A 19,921-nucleotide genomic window follows, 5' to 3' on the forward strand; every position below is an offset into this window, starting at 1 on the left:
CCAGAGTCAAAATTCGCAATCACCCATCATTTTATTTACAAAAAAAAAAAAAAAAAAGTTTATCAAATCAGAACCACCCTCATTCTTTTAGATAAAGACTGATTTACATTCAGTTCCATTCATGGATACAAGGCCCATCAAATTATTTGCTTTGGTCTGCCAAGACAATCACACGTGCAACCCAAAATTCTATAAATCTATCACAGGTTAATTTGTCTTCAATATTATTTTATGTATGTGAAAGGGAGAGAGAGGGACAGTGAGAGAAAGAGAAATCTTCCATTTACTGATTCATTCCTAAAAAGGCTGCAGGACCAGACCAGGCCAAAGCCAAAAGTCAGGAATTCCTTATGCATCTCCAATGTGGGTGGCCAAGACCCAAACCCTCTGACTGTCATCTGTTACCTTCCTTGGTACAGCAACAGAAAGCCGGATCAGAAGCGAAGCAAGCAGGACTCGGGCTGCTGCTCTGACACAGATATCAGCATTGCAGGTGGAAGCTTAGCCTGTGTCCTAATACCAATCCTTAGCAGCCTTTTTTTTTTTTTCAAAAGATTTCTTTTACTTGGAAAGGCAGATTTACAGAAAGAAGGCACAATAGAAAAATTTTCCATCCGTTCATCTACTCCCCAAGTTGCTGCAACAGGCAGTGCTGAACCAATCTGAAGCCAAGAGTTTCTCCCAGGTCTCCTATGCAGGTACGGGGTCCCAAGGCTTTGGCCATCCTCTACTGCTGTTCCAGGCCACAAGCAGGGAGCTGCAGGGGAACTAAAGCCCATACGAACCGATCTCGGCATGAGCAAAAAAGGATTTAGCCACTGAGCCATTTGTTGGGCCCAGCAGGCTTATTTTTAAATTTATTATTTTGTATGGCCCACAAATAATGCTATAAATATTTAAATGGTCCTTGGCAGAAAAAAAACTTCCCCACTCCTGCTACAAAAGATGTTTACAGCTACTTTTATTTCTACAATTGAAGAGAATAGTTGAGAAAATGATGGCAAACAAATGTTTATTGGTCTGGTTGTTTACAGAAAAAAAATTAACACCTGACTGAGCACAGAGTAGCACAGGGTACAGAAAGCATGGGGAATTAGGTTGATATTCCAACTCTGTCCGTAACCAGTACAATAACCTTGAACCTGTCACTAAACAGTTCTTTTTATTTCTTCTTTATGAAGATTCACTTAATTTGAATGGCAGAGGGAGAGACAAGAGTTCATCTGTCCACACCCCAAACTGCTGCAAAATGCAGACTAAGTGAGACTGCAGCCAGAAGTCAGATTCCATCAACAGCCTCCCACGTGTGTAGCAGCAGCAATTGCCGCGCACTGGCAATCTTTTGCCAGCTTACAGGTGCATTAGTAGGAAACTGATCAAAGTGAGGAAGCTAGGACTCAAAATGCCACTCCAATATGGGATGCAAGAACCAAAAGCACGACTTAACCCACTGTGCAAAAACAGTGGCCCTAAACGTTTGGCCACACAGATCTAGAGTAAGAAACACACAAACCACAATCCAGACTCCTCAATTGGCCTTGGACAGTTTTAGCCTTTCTGTTTTTAAGCTCATTTTGATTCCCTTCATATGGGGCACACATTCACCAGTTCTTCACAGGAACTATTGTAGTTTCACTCAACGTCACACATTTTCCGCATTTGCCTGGCCCTTCAGTTTAAGACCAAATAATTGGCATAGAGCACTTCGCAAACATGTAAAATAATACAAACATTTTAATTACTTTCATTTCAAGGAAAACCTTTGATAACCGTTTCAGCCTCTAGCAAGAAATAAAGGCTTCTTCCCCACTCCTTCCTCAAACATAGCCTGAAACTTTTTACTTTCCTTAAATCCATGAATATGGCATGTTCCTCCAAGCCAAAATTACCTTAATATATACTTAACTGCTCATTGCTTACCTGCACATTTTATTAATTACTGTTCAAGCCTTGTGGGATAATCTAGAGCTTAAAGGTTAATAGAGTGGCTACAACTGCTCTGTTTCTGTTTAGTATTTTTCTGTAAGGATTCAGTATTACTGCGGTAAGACAATCCGTCTCCCAAAGATAGAAAAATATGCCAACTAATTACTCTGCTGATTTCTTCAGTCCAAAAGCTCCTTTCTCCAATTCTATATTTTCTCCATTTTATTATATTTTCTGAAATAGCATTTACAGATTAATTTTCATGAAAGAGAACACTTTTTCTAAAAGGTCACAGTACCTGTGGGATAAATTTCAAATTATTCATAGTCCCACAAATTTGTCTAGTCAGATTGGTTGCAGGATATTGAAAACAGCCATTCTGAAAGGTTATTTGATTTGAAAAAAGGAAAGTTTAATTTATTTTAAGGCATGAAGAACTCCAGCAGAAATGTTTTTCAAAGTTGTATTGCAATCCATTAGTGGAGTATGAAATCAATTTAGCGGATTTCCCTCAGCATTCGGAGAGGGAAAAAAACAGAATGGATAGAATTCACTGCTCATACTATGCATACTTTTAAGAGAAGCTTTGGTTTCAGTTTATACACACTCTCAGACATTTATGTTTATTTATGAGTATACTTGAGCATGAGTTAATTTGTAAAACATATTTTTGACTGTGGAAAAAAACTATGGTAAGAAAGGGCAGACCTTTTAAAACCAAAGCTTTCAAGAACAACAATTTAACACAGTCACAAATATTATGATATAAAAACCTAACAGCTGAACATAAAACAACAAACATTGCTCAGGTATGAAAATATAACTGGTAAAATTAACAGCATTTAACTTACTTCACCTTAAACTATACTTAACAAGGCTGACCCTAACACACTCTGAATGCTACTACAACATATAATTATTTGTCATATACTAACATTTTCAGAAATCCCTTAAACACACTCATTACAAAATTATTATTAAAAATAACCTCTTAAAAACATGTTTTTGCCTTTGCTACTCCATTACATCAAATTTAAAAGCTCAAATTCACATCAGAAAACCAAAGTCAAATGTTCCTAAAAATAAACCTTCCATTTGTTGTTCACTCCATCTCTGTTAAGGCTGAGATTCTAATCTTGGTGTTGTTTCCCCCTTAGTATCTATGTCCTACTACTTCTTTGAAATATTTTGGCTTATACCTTCCACCCTATTTCCAAAGCTACAATCCATACCCAGGCTCTCATTCTGCCATGCTAGAATTGGTAAGATAGAGTCCCAACCATTCTCTTTACCCAAAAATAATCAGTAAATCACTATAAGATAGTTCCTGATTTAAACACAGATTTATTTTTATCTGCAAGGCAGTTACAGAGAAGGAGGGACAGAGAGCTCTTTCATCTGATAGTTCATTACCCAAATAGTTGCATTGGCCAGAGCTGGGTTGGGCTGAGGCCAGGCATTTGAAGGATCCTCTATTGTTTTTCCAGGCGATTAACAGGGAGTTGGATCAAAAGTGGAAGCACCCAGGACTTGAACTAGCACTTACACAGATGTCAGCGCCTCAGGCAGAAGTTAGCCTACTGTATTACAGTGCTGGCCCCACTACAAGGTATTTCCAAAAAATTCACCTATTACAAAACTTCAATTCTTAAGAGATCAATGATTGCTATTATTTTTTGGGCAGTACAGCACAATAATGGAATCACTGCCTTTGCAGTAAGTATTCAACTAATGTTTACTTAATGTCATATAGATACGCCAGGCCTGATCTGGGCCCTGGGGATAGAGTGACAAAATAAACTCCTAGAACTCACACTGTTGACATTATTATACTGTAGGACAATAATAAGCCATTATAAACTGATAAGTTATGATTCTTATCATGGAAAATAAAGAATGGTTAATTAAGTCAAGGGATTGTGGGGAAAGAGGAGTCTTTGGAAAGGGTGGTTAAAGTGAGCTTCTTTGGGAAGATAGTTTTTAAGCACATCAGAAAAATGGAGTCAGTCTTAAAGAGCACATCTAAGTTCTAACTTGGCATGTGCCCAGAAAAACAGTACAACAGCCTGGATAAATGAGCATGCCCAGCCAGCAACTGAGTAGAGGACAATGGTGTGAAACATCACCTCTTTCACCAACTGTATTATACTGGGCAAGCCACGTCTCTAGTTTACTTCCCCACCATCAAAACACGAATAAAAACCATGTCAAAAAAGGATTAAATGATGTATACCAAATATCTTCTAAGTTATTTTCATTATTTCTTATTAGTACTACAGATACCACTGGAATGAACTTCAAAAACAAAAAAAATCTAAACTTTCACTCTTTAAGCAACCAAGCATTTATCCTGAGCATGTATCCTCTCATCCAGGGAAGGACTGAGAGCCCTGTGTGTAAACAATTAAAATATGACAGGTGAGTTAATTAGTTCAATACACATTCCCTTAAACACCAGCCAGTTAGAATTAACTCAAAGAATTTCTCTTTGTAAACACAGTATCCCACTGATGCTCACGAGAAACCTTACAAACCAAGCACTTGGCTTCACTGGGCTTGTCAGCAAGCTCTTGGATGTGTCTATCAGTGGCTGCAGGGCACCAGCATTGTGGCTCATCACACTAACCTCCACCCTGCATCCTATATGAGCACCAGTTCCAATCGAGCAGAGCAGGGGTTGTCTTAGAAATGAGAAAGATACATAGTGCCATCTGGGAGTGCAGCAGTTAGAGACAGTAAGCAGAAGAAAGATCATGACCCCACTTTCAAGTTTTACTCATTGTTGAACATCCAGTAGAAGTGCCCTGTAGATAACCAGAAACACACATCTGCAGTTCAGAACCACCTTTTTTCATTCAGCATTGTCTCCTCAAGAACGGAGCAGTGTCTGTTGCAAAGTATTCCCATATAGCTTTAACTAATGTGTTAATAATATACAGACAGTGGAAGCTCAGTGTGGTGACAGTGATCACAGAAACCACTCAAACTTTATTTTTGTCAGAACTGATGAGCTCTTTAAGACAACTTTCCCCAGAAAATGCATGTTTATATACACATTCAATTTCATTAGGGGTTTACGGATCTCAAACTTAACAGCCACTGATGCTAGATTAAGAAAAGGCCTGGCAGTAGGTGTTGTGGCCTAACAGCCAGCCTGCTACTTGAGATGCCAGCATCCCACTTCCAATCCAGCTCCCTGCTAATGTGTTTAGGAAAGGTAGCAGAGGAAAGTAACAGAGGAGTGTTAGGGTCCTTGAACCCACGTGGGAGACAGGGAAGAAGCTCCTGGCCCTTGGCTTCAGACTGGCCCAGCTCCGGCCATTTGGGGAGTGAACCAGCAGATGGAAGAGTTCTTCTAGTCTCTGTAACTTTTTCAAATAAATAAATAAATCTATAATGAACAAATGAGTGAAAGAAAAAAAAGAGCAGAGAGAAGAGATAAAAGGAAATGGCTAAGGAAACAACTACCATGGATAAATAAAGTAGAGAATTCAGCAAAGAGTCTGAAAACTGAGAACCTGCAAGAAACCAAGGAAGAGTTTTTCAGAGTGACTGACCCACAATAGCAAAGGTAGTATAGATGCATAAGGTACCCACATCAGTCCCCAGAGACCAAAGTGGAACAAGAGTATGGAAATCAAACGGAGGTTGCTTAAAGCGCTGAGGAGGGGAAGGAGCAGTGACCATGAACAACTATTCTCTCCAACACACATGTCACACTCAGTCCTAGGTGAGTTTCCTGTCCATATGTTGCCCGAATGCCACATTCTCAAGAAATCTGATTATACTCTTCTTACAACTCCAAGTCTCTTTTCTACCTACAAACTCCTATATCACACATTTGCTATAACATCCAAAACTTTCAATCAGCTAAATACATACACTCTACATTCTATCCCCCCTTTTTAATATAGCCTAACACACATCTTTTAGAATGGTAATAAATTTTCTTACCATAGCAATCACATTACCCCTTGGATTAACAAAATCGTGATAGTATTCAACGGAATCCCTAAGGATACAGCTCTGAAATCTCTATCCTGAAGAGTCCTCCCAATGCCATGCTATGTCTTAGAAACATGTTATCACAAACCTTTGAAATAAAAATCTCTAATATGCTTTGTCTCAAAGTCACTTTAAATAGAACTTTAACTCTGAAAAGGTCTAAACATTCAATTTATGAATAAGAAAACTATGGTGCTAGTTAAATGAGTTGCTTAAGTTTATCTAAGAAACTATTCAACCCCCCAAAAAAGATTCACAACTATTTTTGACAATTTCTCCATTTTCACTATTACTCTAACAACGTATTCAGTCATTATGGCACAGCAAGTTAGTCACTGCTTTCAATACTGCCACCCCATATGGGAGTGCCTATTAACAGTTTTGCTTATGGCCTGCACAATGGTGCAATTGGCTAATATTTCCCCCTTTACCCTCGTCCCCCTCAAGTGCCTGGATCTCGCATGGGTGTCGGTTCATGTCCCGGCTACTCCACTTCTCATCTAGCTCTTCGTTTGTGACCTGGGAAAGCAGTACAGGATGGTCCAAAAGCTTGGGACCCTTTATCTCCCTGGAAGATGCACAAGGGGCTACTGGCTCCTGGCTTCAGACCAGTTCAGCTCGGGCTGCAGTAGCTATTAGGGGAATGAACAAGTGGATGGAAGATCTTTCTCTCTCTACCTCCTTCTCCGCAAATCTGTCTTTCCAATACAAATAAATAAATACACACACATGTACACTTTTTTTTAAAAGGTGCCGGCTCCTCTGTTTCTAATCCATTCTCCTGCACTGGAACCTGCAAGGGCTACAGACGACAGCTAAGTCCCTGGGTCCTGCCATCCACGATGGATGCAGCTTCCTGTCCCTGTCCACTTAGACCATGACGAAGTTTCTTTTTCCTGTCTCAGCATGGCCCAAACCTGGTAACTGTGGCCATTTGGGGGGTGGTTCAGCACTGCCTTTCAATAAATGTGCAATAGACATTCCGGTGAGGGGTGGGAGGGGTAGACAGGAAGAGCTCTTTGAAGTATGTGATCTTTGAACATTTTTAGAGATAAAATTTAATGAGGGCAAGAGTGTGGCAGGAGCAAAGCTTACCACTGATAAAAGCAACAGCACGTGTGGAGCTCCAAGCCAGGGAAGAGCCTGGCAACTCAGGGAATTCCACAGAGACCAGCAGAGTTAGCTCACACAGTGATGGAAACAGCTACAACCGAGGCTGAAGACATGAATGCCACAACACACAGCAGGAACACGACCACATTAAGGAAAGCACCACCCCTTTCATACAGTACTCAACAGCTTATATCTGCTGTAACACACGGACTCCTCTGCTCCTCAACAGACTGGCAAAGTAGGTCTCATTTTCTCTTCCAAACCTAACTGCATCACAAATGACAGAGTAAGGTAATGTCCCACTTACTCAGTTAAAGCATCTTGCCTGATGGTGGTTACATACCTACTCATCCCTCATGATTCTATTTATGTTATTAGTGCTAATTCAACCTATTTTCATAATAGCACTATGGATTATGAGATACTGCAAATATTTTAAAAAGCATTAAAAGTTAATGGACATAGGATGGGTGCAATGGTTCAGCTAGCTAACACTCAGCTTGCAAACACTGGCATCTCATATGGACGCTGGTTCGTGTCCTGGCTGCTCTACTCCAATTCAGCTCCGTGCCTGTGTCCTGGGAACTCAGAAGATGGCCCAAGCCTTGGGAGGCTGCACCTGTGTGAAAGACCCAGAAGAAGCTCCTGGCTTCAGAATGGCTCAGCTCCAGCCTTTTGACCATTTGGGGAGTAAGCCAGTAGATGGAAGATCTTTCTTGCTGTCTCCTCTTCTCTTTGTAAATAAATCTCTTTAAAAAAAAAAAGTTAACATATACAGTTGTTCTTCTTGCATGATGAGCTCTTTGTGGCAAGGATTGTACAGTACTTAACTTGATATATGCATGATGTAGCACCAAGGAGTTAGTACTTCTAACAGACTTCCCCAACACAGATCAGCACACCAAGATTCGGTGAGTTACAGTTCACCAAACTAATAAATTACAAATTAAGCTCAATAAAAAGAAATTTTGCCTTTCACCTGTTTACACCTTTCTAACACTCCATTTAAACATTATAAACATAAATTTCAGTCCATTAGTTATCAAGTCATCATTTAAACAGCCTAGTGGGGCATTCACAAATTAACTACTGAAGTCTACTGTACCATACTAAATGCCAGGTACATACATTTCAACTATGCAAATTCTATTTCTTAATGAAACTCATTCTCTTTAAGCATGCCTATCAGTAAAGCTTCTGAATAAAGATAAAGTTCTTGCAGTCAAAGGTTTGTCTGCTTCTAAACATCAAGGACTCACTTTAGTCTGTCATTCATGTCCCAGAGTTAATCAGCTCGCTTTATTCGAGGAAAGGAATTATTAGCAGGGAGTAAAAAGCAAGCTGTATTCTATCCATAAATGTAATTTGAGGGGGAGTGGGCCAGAGAGTAAACGAAAAGGGGAGAAATTATAAGCCTGGATTTCAAGAGAGAATAAAACGGAAAGCGGCACATCGGAGAATGTTCCCGGCCCTTCTGCACTGCACACGTTCTCTGCATGAGATGTGAACCTTACTGGGCAGTCGGTGCAAGGCCTTAAGAGTCCGTGCATTTCTGGACTGCAAAGAAGCTTCAGCAACCACCTCTCCCGACTCCTCCGCGCGACAGCCCCGGCACCGGGCCCTCCCGCCTCAGACACGGAAGCCGCCCGGAGCGGTGAGACCTGCGCGGAAGCGGCGCCCTCGGTCTACCGCTGAGCGGACGCTGTGGCAAACGCCACTGAGTTCGGGTCCGGGCCAAGGAAGGGGTCAGTGTCCACCTCCACCTCGGCTCGGCCCGCCCAAAGGGAGCGCCAGTACCGACGAGGAGCCGAAGCGTCCAGCTCCCGGAGGGCAGCGGTATTCCCGAGGAAGTCCTCGGACTTCCGGTCTTTCCCCGCCCGAAGTTACCTTCCCAAGTGACATCGTAAAGCTCTGAGATCTTCGCCATCTTCCCAAAACCTAGAGGTGGCGGAGCGAGAGGGCGGGGAGACGCCGTCACGTGACCGGAGACCGGGCGGTGAAGGATGACGAAGATATTTTTTATTGGTCCAGAGGTTGGAGGGGGCGGTGTCCAGAGCGCACGTGCACGCGGCCCGTCGGAGGGGGCGGAGCGTGGTTGCCGTGACGCGGCTCACCCGGTGCGAGAGGATTCCCGGGCGTAAGCTGAGGTGATTAGTGCTTACCTTGTCCTTTATTATTTATTATCATTTTAACAAATGCTGGGTTTTTCCTTTTTCCTTAGATGTATGTATCCTTTCCGTACTACCCAGTGTGAGTACTTGGTTGCCTTCATGGCCTGTCGCCACAGCAGTTTTCGGTCTTTCGTAAAAGAATTCGCTCACGGTTTGCTCTTTAATGTCTGCTTCCATGAGTGAACTCCGAGATTTTTTTAAAGCATTTTTAGAGCAGCGAGGTGGGAGACTACCTTTGGCCTTTATATCCCCGGGGTGTATATCCCTTGTTCCTGGGGCGGGCTTTGACAGCCCCAGTTAACGCTCCTAGGCTTGATGACTACCCTGTCAGCCTCCAGCTCCGGGTTTGACTTTCTGTGAGCTTTGCCAGCCTGTCAGTGCTTATCAGTCACCCCTGGTCGTCCAAATGACACACTGACAAAAAGGAGGCTGGCAACAGGAATGTACCGTTTGATGCCATGAGAATATGAAGTTGCTCCGGATACCTGCATCCTATGTTGAAGTGCCTGGCTTCCAACAGTACCAGCTTCCCTCCCTACCCCAGTGTCCCTGTACCACACCATGGGAGAAAGCAGGGGATGGCAGAAATACTCAGGGTCCACCACCCACGTGGGAAACTCGGATAGATTTCCAGGCTGCAGGCTTTAACCTGGCCCAACCCTGGCTGTGGGAGATGACCTTCGCCTTTCAAATAAATATATGGAAGAACAAAAATATACTGCAGAGAAAGCAGCTTTATGGCACTTCCTTGAAGGCACTGACCCGTGTCTATACAATTCTGTGTATATGCTGGCCATTACCAAGTTCATCAGTTGTCTCCACACCGAGTGCTGCCTGCTTGACATCACTTAGATGGCTGACTGCGGTTCCACTCAAAGTGGCACATTACAGACTCCAGGTTTCTGCCGTTCCTCCCCTGCTCCCACTTACACTTCCCTGTCACAGTTGGTGAAACTAATTGTAAATCCACTTAGTTGAAGCAGGCAAGTTATAGAAAAAGTATCCTTGATTCCCTCCCTTGTCCCTCCACAGCCTAAACCCAGCCTTTCAAAGAGTTCTATCATTGCACTTCCAAAACCTACCCCCAAATTCATGTACTTCTTTGTATCTCAGCTGCTGCTTATGTAATCTGATTCGCAACCGTCTTTCAACGGATGACTGAGATGCTTCTTCACTACCTTTGTTTCATTCTTGCTGTGAGATGTCTGCTTTGAATTCAGCAGTCCTGCTGTTCTTAAAAAATCAGATCGCAAAAGTCCCTTTGTTTAAAGCTCTCACATGGATCCCCAGAGCGATGAAAACTTGCTTCAGATGCTTCCCTGTGCTTTAAAGGCCTTGCTCAAACCAACTTCCATCCACTTTCGTCACTTAATTTCTCCACCAGACCCTTGCCATTCTTGCCTATAGCGCGGCAAGTTCTTTTCTGCTGTGGATTTGGCATTTATCACCTGTTTGTTTTTCCTAGAATCTTCCTCTCTAGATTCCTAACTATCTTGTGTCACATGTTTGCTTTCTAAAGCTTTCTTATGTGTCCAAATGAGAAGTACTTCCTAATTTGTGACTTTCAGATACTATTTAGCATTTTTTGCTTTTTTTTGGGGGGGGGCTTCCCTTACATGTTTTCTGTATTTTCTACTACCACTTAAGTTTCTTGAGAGAATTTGTCATTTCAACCTCGCCTCATGTCATCTGGAGAAATACTTGCTACACAATAAATGTTAGGTCATGAAATAGAGTAGATTAAAATCATTTTATTAGTGATTATACAATAAAAAGGGGTGTCTGTCCTGTCAGGAGACACCCCGTCTCCCAGTTCTTTCCTGGGAGGTGCTTTGCCTTTCTCTCTTGTTTCCACATTCGCTTGTTCATTTTGCAAATGAAACTTCTGTCTGGAAAGAAAAAAAATCATTAATGGTGATAGTTAATGCTTACATTTTATGTGTGTACATGTATGAACTCTAGTTTGGTTAATATAGGATGTGTTGTTTTTATAGTCATTGCTTTCCTAATGATTCTGGATCTAACAGTTGCATGGCTTATGGCACTCACTGTGTATCTCCCAGTACCTTGCTGCAGTATGTTGGTAACCTTATGGTTAGCTTCTCTTACATATCAGGAAATAAGCCACTGGACACTAGGTTAAAAGAAGCCACTTTTGGAATTCTTAGACTAAAAGAAGATTTTTCACTACAGATGTGGAATGTACTTATGATTCTTTAGAACATTTTTTCCAAACTTTTTTTGCTTACAACTAATGCTAAGGAATACAGTGTATTCCAAAAATAAAAACTTTTATTACAAAGTCAGATATACAGAGAGGAGGAGAGACAGAGAGGAAGATCTTCCATCTGATGATTCACTCCCCAAGTGAGCGCAACGGCTGATGCTGTGCTGATCCAGAGCTGATCCAGAGCAAGGAGCCAGAAACTTCCTCCAGGTCTCCCACACAGGTGCAGGATCTCAAAGGTTTGGACCATCCTTGACTACTTTCCCAGGCCACATGCAGGGAGCTGGGTGGGAAGTGGAGCTGCTGGGATTAGAACTGGTTCCCATATGGGATCCCGGTGCGTTCAAGGCGAGGACTTTAGCTGCTAGGCCACTCCGCCGGGCCTTGTATTCCAAAATTTTAAACTAGCTTTTCCCATATACATTTTCCTCTTCTATTTTCAAATTGAATCAATTCCATTTTGTTTCCTAAAAATACTGTTGCAACATACTAATAAGCAGTGATCCATAGTTTAATTCACGGACATTTCTTAATTTGAGGCCCTGAAGTGAAATGATTTGTCTAAGTTTTAGCTACTACTTGGTATCAGAATGGGTCATTTTTATTAAAATTAGTTGTTTTGGTCAAAGATGAGATATTAAATACATTATAAAATATATTGTAAAATGTTAGAAAAATGTTATCACCAGTTTTCTGTCACTATTTAAAGTAGGGGAAAGCAATTGTTTATTGGTTATAATATTTCAGATTGCTAGTAAAATGTGCCTTTCCCAGGTAGACTCAAAACACTGGCATGTCAGTAACAAGAATTCTATATTTTCTTTAACATTTTATGACATTTAACTATAACAATAAGTAAAAGATATGTTCTGTAGGTAAAGCCATATAGCAGACATTATTTTTATCTCCTGTAATTGCACATTTACAAAATGTCTCAAAGTTTTGCCTTTCATGCATTTAAACATTGCCCAGTATTGATTATAAATACCCAGGAAAATATCCAGACTGTCACATTTTAGGTTATACTAATACGTGCATTACTGTAATAAGGTGTGTTAGACATTATGAAAAATGTCTCATTTAGTGACCCCACCAGCACCTGAGTAAGACCCAGGAATATGATCTATGATATCATTTCTTTTCTGTAAAGCTACATTATACTAATGATGTTTTCCCCTACAAGGCTGTGTTTGAATAGTTTCGATGATAGCTAATCAGAATGAACAGCTCACTTTTCCTTTTGAGATAGACACAGTTCAATAATTTATGAAGTCAGATTGACCCACACAACATTTTAGAGTGTATCTCTTTTATAGTTTACTGAATTCACTATCTTAAGAATTCTCTTAAATTGATCAAATATGACATTTACAACATGTACATGATCTATTTAGACTCTACTATCCATTGTGCACTGTCTCAATCATAGTGAATTAAACTATCTCGCATTATGTGTGTGCAACCCCTGTTCACTGTGACAGTTGTGTGTTGAAGTAAATTGATTTCACTACAACTCTCAAACAAAGCACACCATAGCTTTTAACTGCAATCCCTTTTTTACTTGAGTGAAAATATTGCATGTTTAATCTTGTTTTCAGTCAATAAATTTTCACTGTGCTGTATAACATTGGGAAGAAAATTTTCTGTAGATTTTCATTTACCAAGAGCAAGATGAACATGAAATTGTTTTAGGGAGCTGTTGAACATTGTTTTAATGATTTTAAGAAAGCATTATATGACTTAATGCTTCCTCCTCAAAACAGAAGAGCTCATGTTCCCTTTAACAGACCAACTGATGCAGAAATATTGGCATTTCTAGTTATTCAAAATTTGCAATCACTCACAGTATATATATTTTAAAATATGTCAAGCATTCATTTCACATACAGTTACGTTTTAGAAAGCCGAATGTGTTGGGAACATTTCCAGTGAGATCACTTTAGTCCTTCCACAGTAGAATTTACAAACTGATCATTGCTCTTCTGTGCCATAGTTTTAACTGTTAAAAGGAAAATACATCCAGAAAAATACACCCAGGGTATCCCCTACATAAGCAATAAATTAGAGCTGTCTTTTTGTCTTTTGTCTTTTATAATCATACATAGGAGTCCACTTTTTGAACAAATTTAATTTCTCCAAGATTATTCTGTTCTGCTGCACATATCTGTGTAATACTCCTTGTATAAGACTTATATTCCAGAAACATTTTTTGTGTACTAAATATCTAGCAGTCCTCAAGTACATCTGGACTGTACATTCTACAATAGGACCAGAACTGATTAGAAAAATGTTTTAAAAGATATGTATTCCTAAAAGATGTGTTATAGCACATTCATATAAGAATATGAATTTTTACATGCTGTACTCAAATCATGTGATAGTTATGGGTGTAATTGAAGGCTTATTTATTCAACCCCATGGATTTATATGGAGAAAAGACTCATTTCCCAACATTCGTATCTAAAAACTGTTGATCCGCTAAGCCCACTCCACCAACCCCATCATCATCACTCATAGGGAAACAGCATTGCGTGTGTGTGTGACATGCGATGGTAAACATTTTCAGATTTTTGTATAAAACTGTAAAGAACAATTTGTGCTTCAAAAGCTGCTGCTTAGTTCAGATTTCTGCCACCTCATTTAGAAATTTTAATTTCCTTCTCTTCATAATGTTTGTTGCACATTTATTTTGATTCTTTACAATTAGCATTTGATGTGAGGCCAGGGGGGTGTTAGAGTGAGTTAATTTCAGTTCATAGCAAAATTATGTAATTTTGAACATATTCTAATCATCTGAAATCACTGAACAAACCCATTTTGAGAACTGTTCCATGAAAATAATAACTGATTGATACTCATCAAAGAGTAGTGGTGACTTATTGTTCTTATTATCTTTTAGATAGATGTCTGGCTTTGATGTCTGTCTACAGATTTCATGTCATATTTTCTTGAAAATAAGATTACAGATTTAAAAAAATTATGAGAATTTCCAAGATAATCTATTCATTACAAATCGTATATAACCATGCTAAGTTTGTGGGATTTATATTCTGCGTAATAGCCATGGAGTCTTTGCTAGTCTATATGTACACTGTTCTCTTCAACAGAATTTGCTGAGTTTTAATCCCAGGTTACATGTTCTAGCAATGTAAATTAAGTAAACTGAGCAAGTTATTTACTGAATCCTAGTATCCTCATATGTGAATGAGCATGACAATGCTTGCTGATTTTATAGCAAGCATTATAAATAAAAATATTCATCAGTCTGGCACAGATATACTCTGTAATATATATACTAGTTATTGAGTACATATTGTGTACCAGGAACAACACCAATTGCTCTTTCCAGATTTTTTTCATTCAATTCTTGAAATGTTCAGGAGAGGTTAAGTAGCTTCTCCAAATACACTGTGATGCAATCTGTCACGTAATAGGTTCCTAACAAGTAGTAACTTTTCATTTTAGTTACCTGGGAAGCAGACATTGTGATGGAGTTAGCAAAGCAAGGAGTTTTTTGGGAACATACTGTATGGGGAAAAAGGGAAAGAAATCAGGAAATCCTGGGGAGAACCTTTAGAGCATGCTGAATATCTGTTACATATCTGTTATATGTGAAAGAGAAGCAGAAAGATCAAGCAGGAAGAGCCTCAGACCATGCATTAGCCTTGAAAAACCATCAGCCAAATCAGTGAGGAGCTCCTAGTGGATTACCCATAGAATATGTTCCCATTAGGCAAAAATGTTCAGGTCTGGTAAACCCACATGCTCTATTATTGACCATCCCAAGAAGGGAATGACCTCAGCTCCGAAGCTGAGTTAATCCTAAAGGTTTTGATAGCCGAAGACACTAAACATCCTGCACCCATCATCATAGCTGCATAGCAAGTTCTTTCTTTTTTGCTTAAATGCCAAATGTGTTCAAGTGACTTAGAGTATTTAGAATGTCTTTCTAAGAATAACAATATAACTCTGAAAATGGCAAGAGTTCTGAAATCATTCCAAAATTCAAAATCTCTAGAAAGTACTGGAAAATTCTGATATTCCCTTTCTCCAAAGGCCCCTTGATGATTCAATGCTGAGTTTCTATACCACCAATGATGATTGCCTTTTAATCAACTTAAACAGAGCCAAATATTTAATTGGTATTTCCCCTAGCAATAGATAACTGATTGCAGGTTTAAAATATGAATGCAGAAGACTCCCAAGTTCAACTTTCACTTCTCTCTTTTGAATGCCAAGGCAGTCCCACATAGCGTTTCCTGTACAGCGCAGATGCTCTTGTGGGAAGTGAATTATAACAGGCCCATGTTCTGGATTACCAGAAGGAATCATGTAATGACATCAATGCCTAATGGAAAGAGGAAGAGTGCTTCTTAGACTGAAATGAGTGGCCAAGTTACTGAGAGATTGTCTCTGTCAAAGAATGTAGCAAGAAAAAAGGTTTGGTAATTTCCAAAAGAAAAAATGTTGGCAGTTAATTCAGGAAGTTTGAATCTTAGTGCATAAGGAGATAGGACAGAATAAAATTTGCATTTTTATATTTTAATGTCAATTTGAGGTACTAACATTCAATCTCAGTTTGAAGTTTGCCCTGCTCTGTTGCAACTCCCTTTTTCCAGACTACTCTGATTTGTGTGGATTGATACTCAAAATGCTTCATGAATCACAAGGTCAGACTGTGGGAGGAACTTCACAATGGTCCCCAGTAAATTTCACTTCCTAATTGGGACACCCTGTGTGACCCCTCCTACACTAAATAGGTTTGATCTCTGTTATCAACAGAATCTTTCAGGAGTGATGAATTGGAACTTCTGAGGCTAGGTCATAAATAATAGCAGGGCTGCTACCTTATTCTCTTGATTTAAATATATCTGAGGAAAGGCAACTCTCAAATGCTGAAGACATCAAGCAACCCACACTGTTCATATGGCAAGACACTAAACCTTCCTGGAACAGTCTAGTAATTTTCCAACCACATGAGAAATGTTTCATTATGGTTCTGTAGTCCCATCAGAGGGTACAGATGCAGCTAACATATTGGCTGCCAACTCATGAAATATACTTTGCGCTGTAACTGCCTAGCTAAGCTGCTCACAAATTTATGACATGCAGAACACTGAGATAACAAATGATTATTGATTTGAGCTGCCAAGTTTAGGAATAAAGTCATACATGATAACATAACTGTACACCAATCAGTTTGAAAACAAGGACACACTTGTTTTAATGGTTCCACATGCTGTGCTAGTTCTGTCATTAATCGTTCATTTTGGAGAAGACTAGTGATTCTAGGTAATAACTGTCAACTTTGTCCATTATTAATGAGGACAGCCACAACATTTGTCTATCACTTGTGTCTGAGCAGTCTCAAGGCATTTTGAAGAACATTTGGCCTTCTAGTGCTGGATGCCAAAACTGTACCCTATCTCCAAGGGTCTCTAGGTCATGAGGCCCTTTTAACTACTTTTGCATTACATGAGAAATTGAGGTTCCCACACCGGCCTTGATACTCACAGGTGCTTGGGACTAAGCACAGTAAGGGTTGCACTCCCTGGCAGTCCCCACATCATGCCCGGCAGCTCTGCAGGGGTCTTTCCTGTTCCTCTGGCCCTCCCACCTTCACTTCCCATCCCTGTGAAAGCTATTGGAGGGATAGTTGCTCCATACCTGCAGGCTTCGTTCTTTAATCATTGTCTTACCTGTGATTTATCCATAAGCACCTACAGATGCGTACCTTTTTTTTTTTTAAGATTTATTTTTATTGCTAAGTCAGATATACAGAAATGCCTACCTTTGAATAAGTTTTGAAAACCAAGACCAGATGGCTGAAGTTCCTCCTTCCTAGTTTTCTCCCCTGGCAGTATCTTCTGGACAATGATTAGGACCTGGAAGAGGATAAGAAAGGTTTCACTTTTAGGAGGGATAAGGGAAGGAAGGAGGAGAGAGGGAGGGAAAGAGGGAGGGAGGGAGAAAAGAGGGGAGAAGAGGAAGAAGGAGGAGATAGTGAAAGACATCACCTCTCACCTTACATATGTTACTCCACTACCCTTTGTTTAGAGAAGTATTACTTAAACACTCTGACTTGGGCTAAGACAGTTATTTCATCAGTATTCACTAGACTCTAATATGGTTTGTTTTATTAACATATTGTAAAAGCAACTTTTCTTTCCCAAGTATCTTTGTGGATACCTTGGAGGAGATTGTTCACAACAGCATGTCCTGCTTATATTATTGTTGTTGTTGCTGCTGTTGTTGTTGTTGTTGTTGTTATTATTATTATTATTATTATTATTATTATTATTATTTCTTTCCTAGAGTTTCTTTCCTGACTTCCCAGATTGGGGTCAGGTGCCCTTTTCATTTGTTTTAGAACTCTCTGCACTTCCTCTCCCCAAAAGCACTTGCCCTATTACAAGTATTAATTATTTTGTTTATCACTAGATTCTAAGCTCTGTTTGACACCTGCCTGCCATGCTCACAGTCTGCCCAGAGACTCAATAAATATTAGTGGGAAGGCAGAAGCTCTATTAAATCAGTGCTCACTGATCTAAGAGCTTAATGGACTACCACTATTTTAAAGCAAAAGTCATGGAGAATAAAATAGAAAGGTTCTTTTATTTTGCTAAGTTAGGACATGAAAGTAACCACTGGAATGTATTTTCACATTATTTCTTCTTGAAATGGCAATTATCACACCACATAAATGTAAGGATTCACTATCAGTCTCTGATAAAGAGTAAATAAATGTTTATTTCATTATTTGAAAGAATTACAGAGAAATAGGGAAAGAAAGAGAGATCTTAGATTTGCATCTTCACTTGCCAGCAGCTACAGTAGTCTGGGTGGGCCAGGTTGAAACCAGGAGTTTCTGTGTCGCTCACTTGGGAGGCAGGGGGCATCTGCCAATGCTTTCCCACACACATTGCCAGGGAGCTGGATCAGAATTGGAGGAGCCGGGACACAAACCAGCCACTTGGGGAGTGAATCAACAGATGAAAAATCTTATTCTGTCTTTTCTCTCTGTAAGTCTTCCTTTCCAATTAAAAATAAATAAAAGAAAGTGTTTTTCTGTCTTTACTATTAAATACCTGATGGAGTAGACTATATATATCTATATATAGATATAGATATATATAGATATAGATATTTATATATATAGATATATATATAGATATAGATTTTTTTTTAATTTTAAAAACATGATTGGGGAAGGGTTACCCTAATCTGATCTAATCAGAAAAAGTAAAATTATAGTTAAAGTGTTTTATGATGCAAAGCATTTCTGGCAGCTTTAATTTGGATATAACTCTCATCTCATAGAGTCAGCAAAATTCATTTTGGTTAACCTTTAGACTTAAAGTAGAGTAAGCATGTTACTAATGTCCTATTTCTCAAATCACATACATTCTTCATTTCAATGACAAAATACTATACAAATATAAGGACATTCTCATTAGAATTGGAACAGAGTATACTGTGACATCAGAAAATGTGTATTACCAAATAGAAAAGATAACATAGAGCACATAAACACTGTTTATGTTTTAAACTTCCCTCTAAGAACCCATGGGATAAATTACTGTGGCCTTTGGGTAAGCAGAACCATTAAAATTAGGAGATGGGAAAAAACGAATCAATGTTGATATAATCTAGAGCCTTGACAATAGGAAACTCCCTTAAAAATTCTGCCTGCTTGTAGTGTCTGTTAGGTGTGTGAATCTGGTTTGTGACTTTGATATCTGTGCTTTCTCCTTAATTTTATTTTTCTTTCTGTTGAAACTTCCTTGCTATCCTCAAGGGTGGGAGTGGTGGGGGAGGAAGAAAAAAAGCCTGAAAATTTTAGTTTAGGTCAGTTTCTCTTAATACTCATTTTAAAAGCAAAAATATGCCCTTCTGTGGAGCAGGTGATTGGCACAGTGGTTTAAACATAGCTAGGATGCCTGGTCCCAAATCAGGGTGCTGAGTTCAAGTCTCTGCAGTCCCCCTGATTCCAACTCCCATTAATCGACGTCTTGAGAGTTGACAGGTGACGTCTCAAGTACTTGTGTTCCTGCCACCCACTGGGGAGACCTTGAGTGAGTTTCCACTCTTAGCTTCATCCTGGCCCGTCACTGGCTGTTGCAGGCTTTGGGCATGGGAGAACTCTCTCAAACTGTATCTGTTTCTTCTCTCTAAGCCTTTCAAATATATAAAATAATGATTTTAAAAATAGTAATCTGTAGACAAATTAGTTAAAGTCCTTTCTTGCTATCAATGAAATAGTAAATAAAGAAATATTCTTAAATACAAATAAAAATTAGATATCTCAAATTACAGACCTCTGTATGCTGTAAATTCTCATGAAAAATCATGCCTTGTTTTTACATTATCCCATTTCTCTCATTAAGATTTTTGGAATTAAAAAAGTAGTTCATTTGACAACAGTTTAAAATGAGTAACATATAATATCAGATTCATGAAAATCTGTTTTAACACATTG

At 39.4% G+C, this 19,921-nt stretch overlaps 1 protein-coding gene across 1 annotated transcript in view; it reads right to left on the minus strand.

The window, feature by feature from the left end:
* The window catches only part of EMC2 (ER membrane protein complex subunit 2), a 51,929-nt gene extending 42,868 nt beyond the window's left edge, over positions 1–9,061 (minus strand). The window contains exon 1 of the mRNA XM_058668550.1: positions 8,932–9,061. Coding sequence (XP_058524533.1) covers positions 8,932–8,971 — 40 coding nt within the window. The 5' untranslated portion in view covers positions 8,972–9,061. The remainder of the gene's footprint in view (positions 1–8,931) is intronic.
* Between the last annotated feature and the right edge of the window lie 10,860 nt (positions 9,062–19,921).

This window comes from Ochotona princeps, chromosome 9, assembly GCF_030435755.1.
Source record: "Ochotona princeps isolate mOchPri1 chromosome 9, mOchPri1.hap1, whole genome shotgun sequence".
In the NCBI taxonomy this organism is placed as follows: domain Eukaryota; kingdom Metazoa; phylum Chordata; class Mammalia; order Lagomorpha; family Ochotonidae; genus Ochotona; species Ochotona princeps.